This window comes from Muscardinus avellanarius (assembly GCF_963383645.1).
Source record: "Muscardinus avellanarius genome assembly, chromosome: 8".
NCBI classification, from domain to species: domain Eukaryota; kingdom Metazoa; phylum Chordata; class Mammalia; order Rodentia; family Gliridae; genus Muscardinus; species Muscardinus avellanarius.
The window spans coordinates 104,675,125-104,697,397 of record NC_137794.1 but is presented as its reverse complement, the minus strand read 5'-3'; the positions used below and the strand labels follow the sequence as shown (position 1 = coordinate 104,697,397).

Below are 22,273 nucleotides of genomic sequence, written 5' to 3'. Positions count from 1 at the left end.
TTTCAGAAACTTGTGAATCATGTACGTGGATTCCCGATTTGTTGCTCTCCAACACAGGCACATGGAGAACAGATTTTCCAAAGATGTTCATAAAATGAGGTGTACCTGCTGCACGCTCTCCGGGACTTGCGGGGGAAATACACCAAGAGATAAGCTGTCAAGGAGCTCATCGTTTAAGCAAGGGAAAGGATTTCATTTTCTAGCGTTATAGTGCCTTAATATGTGTGTATCTCCATGCACATTTTCAGATCAATAAAGATGTTTCATATATACAGAAAATTTCACAGAATATTGTTACCGATGTATCTCTCAAATCCCAAAAAGCACCCTCACTAAAATATTGTAAGAAATTAATTAATCTCCTCTAAAACCTATACTTGACCTAAATGAATAGCAATATAGAAGACTGAGGTTTCCTTAGTAGTCAGTAAGAATACAGCGTTGTTTGATAAGAGTTCAAACTCCAGCCATAATACATATTCAGAATTCAGTTCTGTCCCAATCACTGGACCACTTCAAATTTTATTTTGCTCTATTTAACCTCTGTAAAAAGAAAATTATAACATTAATGCTAAGAGAATGGGGACTGGCTCCTAACAAGCATGGAAAAGCAAGAATTTCTATTGTCTGTTGTGGAGTGAATAAAGAAAAGAATGAACAAATGAAAGATATTATCTGGCCTTATTTTTCTCTCTAACAGGGATGCTTGTGGAGCTCCTCAGCCTCTAGAAAGAGGTGTCAGTTTACTAATTCATGAGCCAAGCATTCCAAGACCCTTGAGTCCGTCCGTCCGTCCGTCCTTCCTTCCTTCCTTCCTTTTTTTTTTTTTTTTTTTTGGTATGGGGATTGAAGTCAGGGCATTGTACCTCTGAACTACACCCCTAACCCTGTTTTGTGTTTTATTTTGAAACAGTCTCACTAAGTTATTGAGGCTGGACTCAAACGAGTATCCTTTCTGGCTTAGCCTTTCAAGTGCTAGGATTACTGGCATGTGCCCCCATATTGTCCTTTTTAATATTAACTCATAACCTCTCCCATTACCTCTGTTTAAACAAGGAACCTCCCACCCCAAAACACTTCTCAGCCGCAGCTTACCTGAATCAGACAATTCTTATTTTCGTTGTGGGCATTAAAACCACTGGGATCATCCTACTTCCTGTAGAATGCTCCCGAACTCCCAGGAACATAGAGACTCCTCCTACGCAGTGCTCTCCTGATTCAAACCCTCACAGTGCTGGCCGGCTTCACTGGAGACTGAATCACTGTGGTGAAAGGGCAAAGACCAAGTCAAGTGCCAGTCAATCCAGCGGATTGCGCTTTAGCAGCAGGAGGAGGGATGGTGTCAATGGCAGTGGCCTGGTCTGCAGGGAAGGATGATGTATTAGCAAGTTCTGTGTTAGATTATGATACATCTTGTCTTCTTAGCTGCTAAGGAAAAAAATAAACTACAAGCAGAATTAAACCAAAAGTCAAAACAACTTTCCAATTACTGAGTGATGTAAAAGTACATATCAAATATTAAAGCATGTAATTTTTCAAGTATCTCAGATCTTAAGTAATTCAGACTATTGAAGGATAAGCTCGGAATTCATTTGGAAGTTCTGATTTACTTTGTCATTTTATTTAAAATTATTCTCTTTAGTTGACATGGGCATACCCATCATTGGAAACTATTACTCCTCTGTCTATACTTTAGACATCTCACATAAGTGATTACAAAAATGTCCTATGAAATATTTCTCCTGCAAAATTTATTCTTGTCTTAGATTATTTAAATTTCCCTTAATAAAGTGTTATGTTACATTTCAGCCTCACCGTTAGGAATGAAGACAGAGGGGAAAACGTGGGAAGACCCACACTTACCACTAAAATGGAGAGTATCCAGGTCCTAGAGGAATGGTAAGTGTGAGCTGTTTGTTGTGATTGGTGAGTGTGAGTGTGTGTGTGTGTGTGTGTGTGTGTGTGTGTGTGTGCATGTGCACAGTTTACATCTACTGAGTCCCAAGTATTATCTCTCTTGCTTCATAATACTCAAAATAATTTTGTAAAATGAATGCTAAGTCAGTCTGGGAGATCTGATTTTGTGATTGCAATTACTTTTCATCAGTTTTTCTATTAGCTACGTTATCAGCTAAGTTTATCTTGTCTTAGTTGTCTAAGTTCATCTTTTTCTTTTGAGAAATAAAGATTATTGCATGCATTAGCCTCCAAAATGCCCCCTTTTTACTTCTTTTTAACCATTACATTTAAGTCATTCTCTTTATAAGAGTCTCAGCACATGCGCGTGCGTGCACACACACACACACACACACACACACACACACACACACACACACATCTCCCCCTACACACACACACACACATTGGATTACCCAAGTTAAGCAGGAAGGTGCCCAACCTGGCTCATGGTCCTATTTTCAGGAACATACTTCTCCTGCGTTTCTCTAAAATGAGAAGTTGAAATGCAGTATCTAGGGAATAAAATAAAAATAAATATGAGTTCATGACTCATATAAGTGCTTTCTTTTTCTGCTTTTATGCAAAGTTTTTTTTCTTTCTTTTTTTTGCGGGTCCAGGGATAGAACCCAGGGGCATTCTACCTCCAAGTTACACTCCCTGCCCTATTTTTTATTCTTTGTTTTGAAACAGGGTCTCATTGAGTTGCAGAGGGCCTCACTAAGTAGCTGAGGCTGTCTGCGAACTGTGATCCTGCTGTCTCAGCCTCATGAATGCTGGGATCACAAGCATGCACCACTATACCCAGCCAAAGTTTTTAATAATAATGATTTATTATAATTTTAAGCTTTTTAATTTTTGATAATTTTAAGTGAATGAGAAAGTTCAAATATAATGGAATAGTAACAAATTTATTTAAAATATCTGATCAAAAAGTTAAGAAAAATAAAATATAAATACATCTTGGACCAAATATATTTTAGGTCAAAAGCAAAATCAAAATCATTTTAACCAAAAGAACCTCCAAGTTTCTCAATTCCACTTCTTTGATGTATTTTAAAAAATGCAGCAAAGACTGATGATGTCTGTAGGATTCACCAAAAATCTGCACATGGATATCTAAAAATCCCTGGGGCCATTCTTAAAGCCCTCTGCTTTTCAAAGGCATTTCAGAAAAATATATGACAAGTGCATACAAAATATTCCTATTGTCGATCCAGTGAATAATAAAAAATGGCTGCTCGAGGTGAAAAAAAAAAACTGTTTCTTTTCCTCCTCCCTCTCTTCCTTTCTGTCTTTACTTTTCTTTTTATTTTTTACTTCTTGGTACTGGGAATTGAACCCAGGGGCATTCTGCATTCTACCCAGTTGAATATTCAGCCACTTTTATTTTTTATTTTGAAATAGGATCTTGCTAGGTTGCTAAGGGCCTCTCCAAGTTGCCCAAGGCTGTCCTCAAACCTATGATCTTCCTGTCTCAGCCTCCAAGTACTGGAATTATAGGCATGCTCCAAAACTGTTTCTTTTGGATGTAAAATGAAAATCTGTTTCATGAGACAAAGAAAAAAATCATTTTATGTTTCAAAGTAATTTATAGAGTGTTTCCATCAACTAGAAACATATCTTTAGGTGTTAAACATTCCCAAGTTTCACTAGGAATTATGGTGACCGTGTGCATATGGCAAATAGCTTCTTGCTACTTGGCCACTTGGCTCTTTTCCCCCTACGTTAAAGAGATAACAGAACAGGACTGCCCACGTGATTGTTTGCCAAGACCCAGGAATTCAGAAATAACTGCTGTCAGCCAGGCATGGTGGCGCACGCTTATAATCCCAGCATTTGGGAGGCTGAGACAGGAGGATCGTGGCTCACAGACAGCCTCAGCTACTTAGTGAGACTCTTTGCAACACAGTGAGACCCTGTTTCAAAACAAAGTACAAAAAAATAGGGCTGAGGGTGTATCTCAGAGGTAGAATGCCCCTGGGTTCCATCCCTAGTAACCAAATAATTAATAATAATAATAATAATAATAATATAATAATAATATAATAACTGCTGTCATCTTGGCAGGTATTTTCTAGATCTAATGAGAACAAGTGGCAAGATACTGACCACTGTATTCATAGCAGCACAATTCACAATAGCCAAATTATGGAACCAACCTAGGTGCCCAAAACAAAACAAAATTATGCAGGAAAATAGAAGGACCTGGGAACAGTATGTTAAGTGAGATTAGCCAGTCACATAAAGTGAAGAGTCCTATCTTTTCTCTAATATACAGAAGCTAGGGAGTAACTGGGATACCAGAGGGACTCCAGGTAATGGGGAGACACCTCAGTGGAGCCAGCAAGGAGGTCTAAGGGAAGAGGAGGGGGAAAGTGAGGTTCATTGAAGGAATTACTGCCACGAGCTTTGTGTACCCATATGAAAATGCCAATGTCAGTCTCAGTACTCTGTATGGGGAAGGAGCATGAGAAGGGGGGAACCAAGTACTGTGTGCTTGTATGTCACTGCCAACAAGATTCCTGCATCAATAAAAAGCATATTAAAATACTGACCACTAGGGGGCAGCACTCCAGCCAACGCTTCCCTCCTTACCTACCTAAGTCTAGCATTTTTGAGTCAAAGTTGCTTTTTAAAAAAAATCTAAGCAAAGCCGTGTGTGGTGGCTCACACTTGTAATCCCAGCATTTGAGAGGCTGAGACAGGAGGATTGTGGTTCACTGGACAGCCTCAGCTACTTAGTGAGGCCCTTTGCAACTTACTAAGACCCTGTTTCAAAATAAAAAATAAAAATAGGGCTGAGTTGTAGCTTGAAGGTAGAATGCCCCTGGGTTCCATTTCCAGTATCACAAAAAATCCATCTAAATAAGAATAAAATATTTATTTAAGTAAATACAGAGGCAGAGATATATAAGGGGGAGGGTTTTGAATATGGAAAATAGTCCAAAAGGGCAAGGAAAAATCATTAATGCGTGAGGTTCTTAAATTGGTCCATCTAATCTTGGCCTTCCAAAAGGCTGAGTTTCAATTAACCATTAAAAACAAATTTTGAGCTCTAATGTTCAAAACAATTATCACCAGATGCCAAATAAAATATGTAAAGGACCAAACAAAATCTACCAAAAATGTAAAGAGATAAAAGAACTGCCTTGAAATTCAAAGAAACATATTTTTACTTGTATATCAAAGACTAAGAGATGGTGCCATAATAACAGAGTTGATGCTGACACAAATACATTTGAAAAGCTAAACATTACTAATCCCTGCCTCCTTCAGTCTCCCCTTGACTACCTCTGAGAGCATCTCTGGCATATCGTATCAGAGATGCTTTTGATAATGGCCTCATTTTGTCTCTGCAGCCAAAATCCCACCGCAGATGAAGTCTTGTCCTGGTCTCAGAATTTTGACAAGATGATGAAGGCCCCTGCAGGAAGAAACCTGTTCAGAGAGTTCCTGCGAACAGAATACAGCGAAGAGAACCTCCTTTTCTGGCTTGCCTGTGAAGACTTAAAGACAGAGCAGAACAAAAAGGTGATCGAAGAAAAGGCCAGAATGATCTATGAAGATTACATTTCCATACTATCACCAAAAGAGGTAAAAATCTGGAAAACGTTGAGGTGGGCTCCGGAAGATGGAGGTCAAGCTTACAGGGACCACTGCCAAATTGGGTAGAGCATGGTTTGTGGTCAGGTCACAAGACTTCTCTGATAATTGAGCTTCCTCATCACGAGTCTCCCTGAGTATGTGTGTGAAGACCATGCCCCCCCACGATGCTTTGATCATTTGTTTCTTCCTGAATCATGTTTGGTCATTTGCTTCTCAGAATAATACTTGTGAGGCTGTTTAAGTAACTTTATGTGACTTAAACTAAAATGAAAGAGGGGAATCAACCTTGGTATGTTTCTTAAAAAAAAACAGATCGCATGTAGGACATTATATCTAAAAATATCTTGAGTTCTACTCAGGAATTTTTGGAAACAGAACCAATGAAACTATACTTTTAACAATATTTCCATATAGGTACTGTTTTTAAAACCTCTGATTTAACCACATCCCCCCCAAAAAAAAACCTGACATCTGTGTTGATGCTTATGATTGAACATTTTTAGTACTGAAGAATGAGCCATTATGACCACTAATATTTTTGGAGCAGATATGGGAATAGAAATTATTTATTTATCCTAGTCTTTCTGTTACTGAAAGTGCAAGCTTATTTTCCCATTGCCAGAATATACCTGGTCAACAAGCAACACTTAGAGCACAATGGCACATTTCCAATAACTTTAAAAATTAGCTAATTTTAGCCAAGCATGGTGGCGCAGGCTAGTAATCCCGGCATTTGGGAGACAGAGAGGAGGACTGCAGTTCAGGGACAGCCTCAGCTACTTAGGCCCTTTTGCAACTCAGTGAGACACTGTTTCAAAATAAAGAATAAAAATGAGGCCTCAGAGTGTAGCTTGGAGGTAGAATGCCCATGGATTTCCCAGTACTGCAAAAAAAATCTAAAAAATTATCTAATTTATTTTTTTTAATTTGCTCATGATAAATGTATCTGAGTTAGAAGCATTGAGTTAATAGTGTAACCAGGCATCTAGATCCCTGGGAGTCAGGCTTTAGAGGTGCTTCAAAGCCCTTGGTGAACATAGTGGCCTCTAGAATATTACCTCCTTTCCACACAACCCTCTTCACCTTTTCTGCATCCCCTCAGCTACTGTAACGTATACCTACGCGTTTAAATATCCTGACTGGTGCGTGATAGTGTTTAGATTCCCCGTGGCCATGTCCTGCGAGTGGACATGGCTGAAGTCCCTAGAACTGGAGTGTGGTCATCACTGCTTCACTCAGCACCTGAAATGGCCTCGGCCTGCCTTACACTTCTTTCCTGAGATCTGTAAAATGCATCTACATCTACTTAATCAATCTCTAAGTTGGAAGTGCTATGTTAAACTACTTCACTTCTAGTGAATGTATCTAAACAATTTAATTTTTGTATTCATTAAAGTGTTGTTGGTATCCTAAAATACTCCAGCAGCATTGTCAGTATAGAATGAGAAACCTCCCTAAATTGGATGCACACAAGATCACTTTTAATTTCCTACATTAATATAGAAGAAGTGTTCAAAGAAATAAAACAGGACAATTTTTTTCGCTAGCCTCAATACATTTATTACTAATAATACTTTGAATTTCCCATGGTAGACAATACATTCCTTAGGCTTCTAGTCTCTCTAGCACCTCAGCCTCTAACCAACTCTGCCTGGATCTCATTAGCATAATAATTTATTCTCAACTGCATCTTAAAGTTGCATTACTTAGCAAATAAGAAAACAAAAAACCCAGATGACTCTTAATATCCTACAAAATGTGCTTCCCCTGTCTATAATTACACACAATTATAGAGGCCTTGAAAAGATTATATAGCCCACTTCTCTCCCCCACATATATAAGATGTGTTATCTTAAGGTCATAGTTGATAGATTACCTAAGTTAGCCCTCTGTACTCTATATGGTTCACTTTAAAATGCTAAGTATTCCTTTTTTTAAAAAAAAGTTAGGAATAGCCGGGCATGGTGGCACACGCTTGTAATCCCCGCACTTGGGAGGTGGAGACAGGAGGATCGCACAGTTTCAAAGCCAGCCGTGCTGGCTTAAGAGACCCTGTTTTCAAATAAAAATATAAAATAAGTCTGGGAGTGTAACCCAGAGGTAGAAGGGCTTCCAGGAACCCCAGTACTACCAAAAAAAACCAAACAAACAAACAAAAAAAAAAAACAAAGTTAGGAATAATGGTGCTCTCCATATTAAATGCATATATTTCCTTTATATTTATGCTGTCCATTTTCTGATTTTTAGTTTTTATGTGAAACACTTTCCCACTATTGTCACAGCTCCTGATATTTTGATGTTATTGAATTATGCAGCTTTGTAAAATACTTAATTTTAAACAAATGACTTCCTCTTTGGGTCATATTAAGAATTACCAGAGTTATTGATTATTTAAATGTAAACTTGGGTTTTGACTCTTTTTGCTAAAGTAATAGAATTTTGCTTTGACCTAATTTCTTTATTTTGAACACAAATTATACTAAAAAGTCATTAAATATAATTTCCAAATCAAAAATATGATCTTTAAAAATGATATAGACTAATGTTTAATGTAATAAGCATATTTGTTCTCTTTATTTTTTTATTTTTTTTGGTGGTACTGGGGTTCCTGGAAGCCCTTCTACCTCCAGGCTACACTCCCAGACCTATTTTTATATTTTTATTTGGAAACAGGGTCTCTTAAGCCAGTGCAGCAGGCTTCGAACCTGCGGGATCTTCCTGTCTCTGCCTCCCAAGCATGGGAATTACAAGCCTGCACCACCACGCCTGGCTGTTCTCTTTATTTTTACTGATATCTATGTTAATCATAATTACTCTATTTCAAAAATGCCACGTGTATTCATAATATATATTATTTATAATAAAGACAGATAGAGTTGGAATTTATATTTTTATCATTTTGCTACTATATACTAACTTGTAAATAAATTATAAATAACTCAGCATAGAATCTGACTTATCTGTATTAAGTGCCTCTGGGTATCCAATTGATTTCTCTCCTTTCAACATCCTAATAAAGTTTGATCGTTGTTTTGTGGCAAAAACCAAATATAACAAAAGTAGATATTTTCAGTTTAAAAAGTGGTTCAAAAGCTGTCTTAGGCCAAGTAACAGATACATTCTGTCTTGAACCATGTTCAGTGACAATTCACAATATATGCTGTGATTTCCAGCCATCTTGGAGCCCTTCCAACCTCTTGGATCTCAGGTACATTCCTGTATAAAACAACTTGTCAATCTCCATTTGGCCATAGTATTTTACTGATGACATGAATTATTGTTTTTCAAATTTTATGTCCTAATCTCAGTGAGAACACTTGTCATTTCAAAGAGAGCCCTGATTATAGAGTCGTCAGAGCACTGTACAAGACTCGAATGTATAGGATTCTTTTCTTTCCATCTTTCTTTTTTTTCTGTCTTTTTCTTTCATTCATTTATTGGGGGGGGGAATGAGTAGGTTCTAGTGCATGCTCTCCTACAGCCTCATTGTGTGACCTGGGATAAACCACTTCACCTTTTAAGACAGTACTCAATCGATTTGTTTATAAAACTAACATTAAAAATAAGCCCAGAGACTAGTAAGCCAACACTAGCAAGGCCATTTGTCCTACCAAATCACCCTCCTTACCAAATGATATAACTAATCAATAATAGTACTCCTACCCAGGTTGAACTTCAAAATCTCTCTCAACACAGTATTTAAGACAGCCAATACAAACTAATCAGACTGATTTCTCATCTGAGGGCTGGACGATCTGGTCTGTCTACTCTGAAGTTCTGTAACTATTTCTACTTATTCCGAATTTTTTTTATTGTTTTATTTTTTATTTTTATTTTTTATGGTACTGGGAGTAGAACCCAGGGGCTTTCTACCTCTGGGCTATACTCCTAGACCTATTTTCCATTTTATTTGGAAACAGGGTCTCACTAAGTTGCTGAGAGCCTCACTAAGTAGCTGAGGCTGGCTTCAAACCGATGCGATCCTCCTGTCTCAGCCTCCCAAGCGCGGGGATTACAAGTGTGTGCCACCACGCCCGGCCAGAGTATTTTTTAAATGGTGGATATTTGAATTGTATATAAAATGGTAATGACTAAACAAGTAAAAATTGTCAGAATTTTATTATTAACCACACAGCATTTCTCTTTTTTAAACTTTGTCTTAATTTGATGGAGTTATCATGTTCTAGTTTGTTAAATATAGCTAACATTCTATATTTTTTCTTTAATGAAACCATTAAGGTCAATGTGTTAAAAATTATATCGAATTGTCTTAACACCAGGTTTTTGCATTTCTAATAATTTAACTATTATGTTACAAAACAAGCGATGTTTAAATTCAGTAGGCAATATAACTTCCATTCTTCATATAGGGTACATTTTAAGAGCAAAATAGTTGAATTTTCAACTTAATAAAAAATCAGAAAATCTTACTAGAAAATAGCACTTATGATGTTCTCAAAAGGAAATTGAATGGAGGTAACAAAGTATTAAGCCTCATGGCCCTACTACACATAGCAGATGATGGTGGCCTTACATTTATTAAATATTGGGAAGACAAATACAGTAAAATAAAAAACCTCAGTGCTGTGTGCCTGTATGTCACTATCACTATGAAGTGTATTATGATGCAAGACTATAATGCACAAATAAAAGTATAAAAAAACCACTATCAACCACAAACAACACTGAGCTATTGAGAAACAAAATAAATCTCTACATATAATGCTTTTATCAAATTGAAGAAAGCTGTGCTTATCTTCAGATTTCCTCAGTGATGGTGATTCTGTTGACCAGGGATGTGATCTGGCCCTGCCACTTACCGTATGACACGTAGCTATTCACAGAAGTGCCTAGGAGAGAGCTCAGCTTCCTAGTTTTGCAGAATGATGATATGAAAAAAGCTCTAAAATCCATCTAATCTGTGAGGTTTAAACTCTGCCACATGACGATTTTAATAGTCGTAAGAATTGTTGGCTTCCTCTGTTTTCATCTTAAATTTCTATGCCATCGGGGAGAAAAAAAAAAGTAAACCTACTTACATCAGAATCATCTAAAAATAATGGACATGTGATAGACGTATGGATTATCTGTGTGGATATGTATGTGTATTCAAGCAAAATAATGTGAGATTAGCATTTCTTGTTATTGAAATAAGGTTTTCTAAACAGAACACATTTGACTGTATTTCCCTGTATTTATTTCTTTGTGCATGCATGTTAGCATTTAGAAACCTTTACTGGGTATTTACTGTGAGCCAGGTACAGGGTTAGGTTAGGGATATGATGGTGAGTAAGAAAGATTATATCATATCTCATTCATGAAATTATATTTAGGAAGACAGACAAAATCATGTGGTAACCAAGCAACTAAACATTGTGGTAAATGTTGGGATGGGAGGAGGTTGTATGATGGCGGTTAGAATAGGGATAGTCAGAACATGTCACCCCAAGTAGACAAAATTCAAGTTGACAAAAAAGTTGGAGACACTGGATTTAATCAAAAAGTCATCCCCATAATTATGATAAATTCTTATTAATATTATTCTCTCTACATTGGGCTTAAACTTCACTGATGATAAAGTGGTCTTAAACGTATTGTTATAATCTAAGCCCCACAACAATCCTTCAGCCTTGAAGACACAAGGCTTCACTTTGAAGCAAAATATACTGATCCTCCAAGAGGATAATAAAATGAATATTAAAATTAAAAGGCATTAAGTGATATTTTGTAGAGGTAGAACCCACACCCAGGATCTTCTGATTCCAGATGTGCTCTTGCAATGACAACATGCTGATTAGTTCCTCCATTGTCCAGTAGTTTCTTTATGATACTCCTGTGGATTTCTACATACCCAACCTTAGAACTTCAGACAAAAATAAGAGAGAGCAACTTTAATCTGAAAACTGAAAACTCCCTGAGACAATCAAAATATATTTCCCATTATCTGAGCCTTACCAAAAGTGTGGTCACTTCCTTTTAATCTACTAATTATATTTGCTCCAAGAAATAAATTCAAATATTCAGTTTTATTTGGATGCAATTATTTTCAATAGAAATAAGAAGCATAAAATAATATTACTAAATGTGTGCAGAGCCAAAATTCAGTGACAGGACACTCAGATAACTTCAGTTATATATATTTTTAATGTGGGGATACTATATTTAGTTTAAAATAAGACCAGAAAAAAAAATTCCCAGTGGCAGAAGTTATAACTGTTGAAATTCTAAAGGAAAAAGGAAAAGTCAGAATTGTACTTCAGAAAAATCCTAAATAAAACAATTTCAATATACTTAAAACTAAGAAAATTTGGGAAGGAATACTTAATCATGTATGTAAAAAATAGCTCAGGAAACCAACTTAACATAAATAGGGTCTTCTGTGGGGGAAAAGACTTTCAGTGAAAATTGTTTCCAGTATTCTTCCAACAATATCCATCAGGTCAACATTTCCATTGCTTCATGATGGCTTGAATAAAAAAGCAGCATCAAAACGTGTGCTGAATTTCAGCAATATGCATCTATCCTGATATTCCCCTTCACAGGATAGGAAATCTAACAAGTTTATCCACAGTATAGAACTGGTCTCCCCAGGTCTCCCCAAACCACAGGAGATAGACTCCTCCTCCCCTCTCACCCTCAGTCCCCTATTGAAGCTAAGCGCTGATTGCGTCTTCCTCCCAAGAGTTTGTGCCATTGTCAGGTAATATTCTTCCTCTATTTGCAGGGTATTTTCTTTTTTTCTTCCTTGTCTCCTCCCTGTAGGAACCGATTCTTCTAGACCACTGAGGCCTATCACAAATCATTTATGTGTGTGTGTGTGTGTATGTATGTATGTATGTATGTATGTATGTATGTATGTATATATGTATTTAGTTAGTTGTTGGTATTGAGAGTTGAACCCAAAGGCATTCTACCTCCAATCTACAGGAGCACATTTATTTATTCTTTTTGGACAGGGTCTCTGCTATTTAAAGCTACTGCTGCCAGCTCTCCAGGCTAACAAAAGTTTTCAGAGCTGAAACTTTCAGCTCAATGGTACCATAGAAATGTTCCCAAATCAGCTAGGCATGATGGTGCACACCTGTGATCCCATTGCTTGAGAGGCAGAGACAGAAAGTTGTAAGGTTAGAGGCCAGTTTCAAAGATAAAAAACAGAGGGCTAAGGGTGTAGCACTGAGATAAAATACCTCTGGGATCAATCTAATACCTAGTACGAAAAATATAAGTGCTTCTAAATCTATCAGAGCTATCTTGTGCCCTGTCTCACAGTAGGCTCTCATTTAAATTCTGTTACTTTGGGATGTATTCTCCCTTACTTCCAACTAGGTATAAGTCTCTGGAGACTGAGTGAGGAGAACTTCCTTTGTTGAAGTGTAGCTCTTATCTTGTATTGCTCAACATTCTCTTCCCTTAGGATAAGATATTCCTAGGAACTCCTCAGTCCCCCATGCAGTGGGCTCCAGATAAAATGTCTTTTTTAGACATGCCTAGATCCTAGGGTGACTATGGCCCAGACCCAAACTGGGATCCACCCACCACCTTGCAATACATGCTCCTCATTCTGAAGCACAAAAATGCCACAATATGAGACCATAGATTGTTTTACTTAAGGGTTTTATTTATTTATTTTTGGTGGTACTGGGGTTCCTGGAAGCCCTTCTGGGCTACACTCCCAGACCTATTTTTTTAAATATATTTTTATTTTGGAAACAGGGTCTCTTAAGCCAGTGAGGCTGGCTTCAAACCTGCACGATCCTCCTGTCTCCGCCTCCCAAGTGCGGGGATTACAAGTGTGCGCCATCACACCCGGCTACTTAAGGGTTTTAAACTTGACTTCTGTATATTAATTTTGGCTGAAGACTTTTTCAAACAATCAACCAAACTTTAGGGTAAAAATTTTAGTTTGCAAATGGAACTAGCTAATGCAATTTTGTAATAGATTATTAAGTGTTTACAATACTTTATATTTTATTACTGCTTTTAATATGCAAGAAAAATTAAAAATTAATTAGGACTCAACATATAATAATTTATTGTCTTAAAATTAACTTAAACTACTGATTTCAACTATTAATAAGAAACCATTATATTAAATTTAGTTTTGATATTATTTAAGAAGCAAATGATAGTCTTTTTTCACTAATCTAAAATTTCTTTCTCCATGGAACCAAAAAGCTGTCCCGAGTTTAAAAGTACAAGCGCCATTTAGAAAACAGTGACATGTGTCTGGTAAGACTTCACCCTAATACAACATATTTCAGAATAAGATGAATCAGTTTAAACCTCGATGTCAATATTTTCCTATTAAGTAGGAACACAAGATATTTCCAGATGAAATTAAAAGCCTGAGGAAAATTCTGTACCTTTATTATTTTGTAGTTGATGACTTCACAAGGCACAGAAAATACAAGCTAATGGATCCATTTCATTAACACTTTTTTTAATTCCCAACTAATAGGTCAACCAGAAATTTTAAAAATGTATATATATATATATATATATATATATATATATATATATATATATATATATGTCTAGTTCACCCATAACATTAGTCTGGATCACTGTTTTCTGGCAAATCTAGCAGCTCCCCAGTTCCACATGATCTTCAAAGCTCAGGAACCTGGGAATGTGCAGACAGACAGGAATCGTCTTATCCAGAGACTGTTTCAGACTACAAACAGTGGATTTGAAGAGCCAGAATTGAAAAGGCATTTTGATAAGTAGTTATGACAAAATGTTTAGATATAATGTGGAGATGTGTATACAATAACAAAAGCTGAGGAAACCCATCAGGACTCAGTGTTTGCCTCTTGTAGGGCTTCTCTAACAGGGCAGTCCAAGGCAGAGCTTTGCTTCTGTTCACCCAAGCCTGCCCTTACTGCTGTTTTTCTCCTTTTCTCTTTCCAATTTATCTTTGCTTTTTCCAAATGTGTCAAGGAGGGTGGGGTTACCCAATCACTTCCGAATTTAATCTATCCCATTTTCAAATAACACCTCAGTGACCATTTGAATGGGTATTCTGAATTCCTATATGTATATATTTCTCCTTTCAAAGATTCTGTCAAGCAGCTGTTGTGTTTCCTGTTGAGTCTAGAGGTCTTGGATGTGCTCCAGGGGAGGAGGTTTCCTGGGCCCTGTAGATGGAGAAGTCTTAGAAAATGCCCGAGGCATTTCTGTTTTACTCTTGGCTTCTACATCTCTGGTCTTCTGCTTTTGATGCAGTAGGAACTGCTGGGATGTGTATCTGTTAGAAGCAACATGTGACGGGCATGTTAATTTTTGTCCAAAAACTCCTGTCAGTAATTCTTACTGTTATCAAGAGAGTCACTGTCCTGAGTTATAGAAAAGGGGGAGACGAATGCAAGCTCTGGTTATTCTCTGGTTCCTCGACAAACGAATAAAATTGTCAAAAGCTCCTGAATGAATGCAGAGAAAAGATAAATCAAAGTCAAGATATCTGTGAACCAAACCACCAGCCATTTTATTATGTTTTATTATGTTTAATTTAACCTTCAGAGGGAGAAAATTATACAAGGTAATAATAGGTTTGTAAAAATGACCTCAAGGTTTCTGCTACTTTGATTTATGCTTTGAAGTTTCTATGAAACGTCACAAACCTACAGTTACTTAATTGAGGCCTTTTGGAAAATATTTGTTATTTAATGTGTCTGCTCTTATTTCCTTTTAGGTCAGTCTCGATTCTCGAGTTAGAGAGGTGATCAATAGAAATCTGCTGGATCCCAACCCCCACATGTATGAAGATGCCCAGCTGCAGATATATACTTTAATGCACAGAGATTCCTTTCCAAGGTTTTTGAACTCTCAGATCTATAAGTCATTTGTTGAAAGTACTGCTGGCTCTTCTTCTGAGTCTTAATTTTCATTAAAAAAAAATTTTGGAGGGCTGGGGTGGAAAATAAAAGTGGTTAAGTAACATCAGAAATCGAGTTCCTGGAGAACAAGTTTAGCATTCCTCAGGCTACTGTGAAAATACAACCATTATGGTCTTTGTCTCCATTTTTATCAAGGTTATCCGTGATTTAAGTTTGGAGAAAATACCACATAAAACAATGAATTGCCAAATTAAGTTTCTTTTACTCAACACTCATTCTACTTGCAAGCAAACTGTATTTGTAGTCATGGACAGTCTCCTAGTTTGTTTCAAGAGGCTGCATGTGCAAAGTAAAAATGCTTCATCTGCCATGTAGTTGTTGTACTATTTAATCAAATAGCATATCTTATATCTGTATTTAAGGACTTTTGTGCAATATGGTCTTATAGAAATAATTGCCAAAAAAAACTGGCTGTGGTTTGCATTTTTTAAACATTATCTGAAATAGAAAAAGATAATTTTTAACATGTAACAGTGGTATTCAACATGCTATATACTGTGTTCAGTACACTAATTTTGAAGCCAATATTTCTGTACAGAAAAAAGAGCTATTTATCTATACATTTGTTGGCAAATCCTAATGGGGAATTCCTTGGGTTGTTCACTGCCAAACCTGTGGCATTTTCATTATAGAAGAGATTGCTGTGTTCAGAAAAAGAAGAAATGAAAACAAAGCACAAAACAATTGAAGATATCTTCTCTCAATGACAAATCAAAGAGTGGTACTGTTTTTAATTGTAATAGAAGAAAAATCTATGTATATATCACATGTCCAATACTGTAATTAATTTATTAAAGACTGGCTCTCCAGTTCTAAAATGGCCGTGTAAAGTTATGTACTTCAAGAAAAAAAATAAGCTTGATAACTTAGTTTTGGAATATAAAGAAAAGGGTTTAATAAAGGAATGCCTACATGTAGCAGCGCTGTAAAACATTTGGGAGAACAGCATCTTCCCTGTGGCATATTTTCCTTGAAAGTGAAATCCACTGTAAAGCTAAGTGTTTACCAAGAAAAGTTTCAAAAGGGTTATGAAGAAGATAATTCTTTACTTCAGACCTTAACTGTTTTCACATAGTATTCTACGAATGACTTATTTTACAGATGTTAAAACCAAACTATTAATTCTCATCCATAATTAAAAGGCAGTACAGTGCTCAAATCTTTTAGCTGCCATATTATTTTTTATAAATACACTGTTTAAGACAAAACACTTGCCTGATATTGGCATGTACTTCTGACATTCGAGAAAATAATACCCTACTGTGCACAAAAATGGTAATAGTTCTCATATTTATATCAAGGTGTTACATTTGAATATTAATATCCCCTGAAAACTATTTTTTTAATCTTAAACTGAATGAATATAATACTGAGTAACCTAAAATGAAAGTTTTAAAAAGATTTATATCCACTGAGATTACTGGCCTTATATTAAGGATGATATTAAATTATAGGGTTTTTGTCATTTTGTAACTACCTCTCATTTTTTAATTTATTAAACATTTTTTAAAAGACAAGTTTGGGGTTTTGTTTTTAAATTTATTTTACTTGAAAGGTTAGCATCGTAAGTTTCTTTTTCCATAAACTTAAAACATTTCAAGAATTGTTTTTTAAGTGAATATGATTTTCTAACTTATATAGAATTCAGGAGACATGATAAAAAAAGGGCTATTATCTATTCCCTATGCAAATATTTTAACTGTTGCAGTGTTTGACAAGATGGGATTTTAAGAAACAATTTGCAGAGTAGAAAACAATGTTCTGTTTACACTGGCGTTGCTGACTATCCTACCATATTCAGCACTTTTAAATACATTATTTATGAAAATGTAGTTAAATGCAAGATAGAAATATTTATAACAATCATTTTGTTTAATGTTTGTTTTTTTTTCCTGAAAGTGTTAGTGTGTAGACGTATTTTATTCATGTCACTTAGATATTTACTATTTGAATAAAAGTTTTGAGTAATATGTTGAAAAAAGATAGCTATGAAGATGTTTACAAAAGTCATATTTTTTTTCTAAAGAGTAAAGAATGACCTAAATGCATCCTCACCTCTAGTGTGAAGTTCTATTGTTCCTAAGTCACTTTAATTATTTTCTTGATGGGAATTGAGTTTATTACGCTACTATGATGTATACACATATATGGTATAGTATACGTGTTTGTGTTTGAGGCACAGTAAATTGGTGCACATGACTAGAAGACATGTAATATACTATGGTACTCGCATGCATCCATCTTTTTAAATGTAGACTTTATATTCTTGTTGTTACTATACATGATGGTGACCTGCTAGTCATAAGTTATCTTTATAAGATACTTTGGGCTATTAGATGAATTGTCTGTTTGACAATACATTTAATATTTTACCAAATGTAAAAGATAAGGACCCTTATACAGAGTCCTAATCTCTAACCTGGATGTTTGTATAATACAGATTTTGAGGTCAGCATGTCCTTTTAAAACTTGATGCGGAAGTTGTGTTGAGAAGGTTCTAGAGCTGAATTTACACATTGGATGCTGGTAACAATGCTACGTGAGCATTTCTGTGCTAAACATACTTTCCGGGGATGAGAGGGTTTCTCACTGAATTTCAAATGTTTAAAGTTTCTAAGAGTATGTCTGTGTTTGCAGTTATTTTAATTTTTTAAGTTTGATAGAATTTCTTATGTTTAAGTTAGGAACTATAATAAACAAAAAAGCCCTCAACTGGTGTCTATGCTACCATTCCAAAAGCACAATATTTGCTTTATTGGAGTTTGGTTTTTCCTAATGAGCAAATTCCTCCAAGGGGAAAAATTAGCACTTTAAAAGGAGCACTTTGTGTTTTAGATTGCCAAAATACCTTTGTATACTATTAGAATCTGCGAATGCACACAGAAAGAGGTTAATGCACTTTCTTTATTACCTAACTTGAGACATATGTATAATGGAAAGAAAGTAGAGGATATAGATTATGTATATATCGATGAATTTGAGACCCATATTCCTTCAGAGATTGATTTTGTATATAGATCACACTAATGACAGGTGGATGATACTTCTTTACTCTAATTGTTTATTATGTTACCCAAAGTTAGCATCGATGCCCTGACAGTGTTTTAGGGCATGTATGAGTATGTGAAAAACAGTTTTGATACTGAAATTATGAAATGCAAAGATCAAGACCATAGTGTGGTCCATTTTTTATCTTAAAGTATGTAAATAGGATGACCAGTTCTGAAAGTTGGTCATGGTGCATGAGGTGTTTATTAGAACCCTTTAATGCAGCCTAGTATAAAGTATGTATTGTGTATTTACCTGATAGCTCTGTTAAAGGACTATAGAAATAGGTAAATAATGTTTATTTATTGGGAACAAATATAAATTTTCCACCTCATTAAACAGTTTTAAAATAATATCAGAGTCTTAATTTTTGAGCTGTCCATTTTGTCTATATACCTTTAATTTTAGATACTGAAAAAATAAGTCATATTATAATTATAAAAAATTAATTTCCAACAGATATATAATATCAGATGCTTTGATGAAGAAATATAAAGGAGAGGATTTTAAGATATAATCAGAAAACATGCAAATTAGAACCTTTGGAAAATCACCAAAATTTCTTAAAGAGATTTAAAAATGCCTCTGTATAGAACCATATCAAACCCAAATTTTGAACACTCTGAGCTTGATACATTAGTAAATTATTTTGAAATATGGTAAATGTCTTTCCTAAAAGTTTTCTTGCCTAGATATTTTATTTGATAGTTTATGACCCTAATACTCAAAGTATATTTTGCAAATACTTATATTTGAGGGCTTTTTAAAATTTCCAATCAATATACAGTGTCCTCTAGAGAAAACAGTGTATAATCTGTAAAAATTTGTACTAATTCCTCACTTGGTACATTTGCAAATGTATATCAATAAAACTGATACCAAAAACTTGCCCCAGATATTTTCTGCAATACTTGCAATATCCTTGTAATGTGCAACACTGTGCAGGGTGATAAGTTTTGTTTCTAAATGTCAGAGTTTTATTTACAGGTATTTTTAAAATTATTATACCATGGATATAGTCCCGCTCTGCCCCTACTGACATCTTTTCAGGTTAATTCAGGGGATGTTGAAGACTTTGATGCCAATGAAAACAGTATGGAAGGCAAAGTGCTGTTTTAACTGGTAACATCTCAGTCTGGGACTAATTTTATTCCTGTGCCAAAAGCTCCAAATGAGTAGTAAAAAGGAATGCTACTAAGCATTGGTGAATAACCAAATACATATTGTTTTTACTATGCCATTTGCATTACCTGAAGTTCATTCTTCCCTCACTATTTCTCATATTTATTCTCTTTTTTGGTGCAAAAATTTCAGAATTTTAAAGCTTTTATTTATACCTACCTAAATGTTGTTCCAGCATCCTAGGTTTTAACACAGTTAGAAATACATAGAGCAGTGAACAGGTGGTGTTTCTGTCCTCGGTTTGGCTATATTACTTTTAAAGATCTAGCACTTGTTAGTATATTAAGATGATGCCATGTACATGCCTACTGATGGAAATGTATGTCCACAGATTCACATCCGGAAGAGAGTGGAAAAACATCAAAAAGTTAGAATAGCCGGGTGCGGCAGCAGATGACTATAATCCCCGTATTTGGGAGGCTGAGACAGAAGGATTACATGTTTGAGTAACTCAGTAGCTTAGATCCTGTTTCAAAATGGATTCAAACTCCAGTACCAGAAGAAAAAAAAAGTCGTAAGGACAAATTTGTTACCAAGTTCCATTTCTGTCTCCTGTTATGGTGGGGAAAGGGCTGATCCTCTCTGGGTCTCTTTCCTTACCTGAGAATGAGGAATATTCATTTATTAAATGGTCATGAACAACACATAAGATAAACATAAGAGCAGTTTACATATCGTAGTTTACCAAAGTTCCTCAGCTCTGTAATTGCTACTTTTCAGGTATGTTTGTATTAAAGGTCACTTTCATCCACTTTCCCTCTACTTTTCAAAATCATACTCTTAAAATCTTGATTAAGTATTCATCCAAAAATACAACCAACCTTATTTTAAGACAGAGGATTTTAATAATGATAGTACCTTATTCAATGATTCAGAATCATTAATTTAAACAATATTGTACCAAATTTACAATCTAGAAATGATTCTTTCAGTCACACACACAGAATTGGGAAAAAAAAGCAATATTCCCAATTCCCATGGATAGTAATAATATGAATATCAAGTCATCTGCCAAATATATAAATGGCTGATAAAACTAAAGCTAATAAGCGACAAATCATTAGAAAACAATACTTTTTACTATTAGAGTACGCTTCTCCTTAACAATTTACCATGGACATGCAAAAAGCAAAATAAGAGTGATTATGTGCTAAGTAAATTTCATTAAGTATTTTATTTTGGAATAGCTTTAAATTTACAGAAAAAATGCAGAGATAGTACAGAGGCCTCATATACCTCAACTCACAGAATATTAGTCACAATTAACTAATATAGACTTCATTATGTCTATGCTTTATTCAAATGTCCTATACCTAATGCTATTTTTCTGTACCAAGATCTTATTCAAGATACATTATTACATTTGTCATGCCTCATTAGGCTCCTTTAAGTTGTGAGTTCTTCATACTTTCCTTGTTTTTGCTGACTGAAAGTTTTGAAGGGTATTGGTCTGATATTTTGCAGAACATTCTTCTGTTGGGATTTGTCTGATGTTTTTCTCAGGGTAGACAGGGGTTTGTCTTTGGGAAAGAATACCACAAGGGTAGATTGCCATTCTCATCATATGGCATCAAGGCACAGGCTTTCATTATTCTTCTTGCTGGGATGACTTCTAAAGCACCGGGCTCTTCCTAACTGCTGATGCTGACCTTGGCCACCAGCTGAGGAAGTGCCTGGAGATACTGATGTTGACCTTGACCAACTTAGTAAGGTACTTACTGCCTTTTAGATTCTACCAATGTAAAGTAACATTTTTTAAGAGGAAATGTTGCAGTAAATTTACTGGACATATACAATGAGTTAAAAATAATTTTAAACAGATCCCTCAACACTAATATTAGGTTCCATTAAAGGGTTATTAATAAATGCTATGAACACAATGAGCTGGAAAGAGAAATGAAGGATAAAACTCCAAAACACTTTTAGCTTGAATTAGGAAGAGGAAAAGTGAATTTTCCCCTTGAACTACTTGTGTTATCATCTGAACCCTCCTCATACTTTGGGTATTAAAGATCTTAGTCTTATTAATTGTAATAAAAGGTATTTACATTGATATTAATTTTGCTTAGTGCTTTTCTATACCCCTCCACTGAACAATGTATACAACATTGAAATAATGTAAAAGACTTGATATTTTCACCCCTAGCTTAAAGTATTTGTCATAAATACAGTGTTTCTTGTATATGATTTTAAGATGTTTGCTAAATACTAAAAAGAATTTTAATGTGTTTGATTCTATAAAATTTGTCATATTGAATGTGTATAATTTCTTACTACCATGCTTATTATATTTAGTAATCTAGATTCATAATTTGGACTCCACCAATATTTATTAGTGGACTATAAAGAAGTTTGGAGTGCATGAATACAACCTAAGAGGTACCATCCTTAGTTATTTTGCAGTGCCAAAATAACTGTAGGTACTCATTAAGTGAATAGATAATTCAGATTATCTTTTCTCCAGATTAAATTATTCTGGGTTTTATTCCCTTTCCTGGAATCTGTTTCATCATTTAATCTATGTACAATAATATACTTCCTAAAAATGTTAGAATTTTCACCATGTAATAGAATTTGAGCAT

The 22,273-nt window shown here is 35.3% G+C and overlaps 1 protein-coding gene across 1 annotated transcript in view; it reads left to right on the top strand.

Moving 5' to 3' along the window:
* The window catches only part of RGS17 (regulator of G protein signaling 17), a gene marked incomplete at both ends in the record, with an annotated part of 33,175 nt that extends 17,730 nt beyond the window's left edge, over positions 1–15,445 (top strand). Inside the window, 3 exons of the mRNA XM_080700310.1 lie at positions 1,810–1,899; positions 5,319–5,553; positions 15,257–15,445. Of these exons, the coding sequence (XP_080556436.1) occupies positions 1,810–1,899; positions 5,319–5,553; positions 15,257–15,445 (514 nt within the window). The remainder of the gene's footprint in view (positions 1–1,809; positions 1,900–5,318; positions 5,554–15,256) is intronic.
* Positions 15,446–22,273: the final 6,828 nt, after the last annotated feature.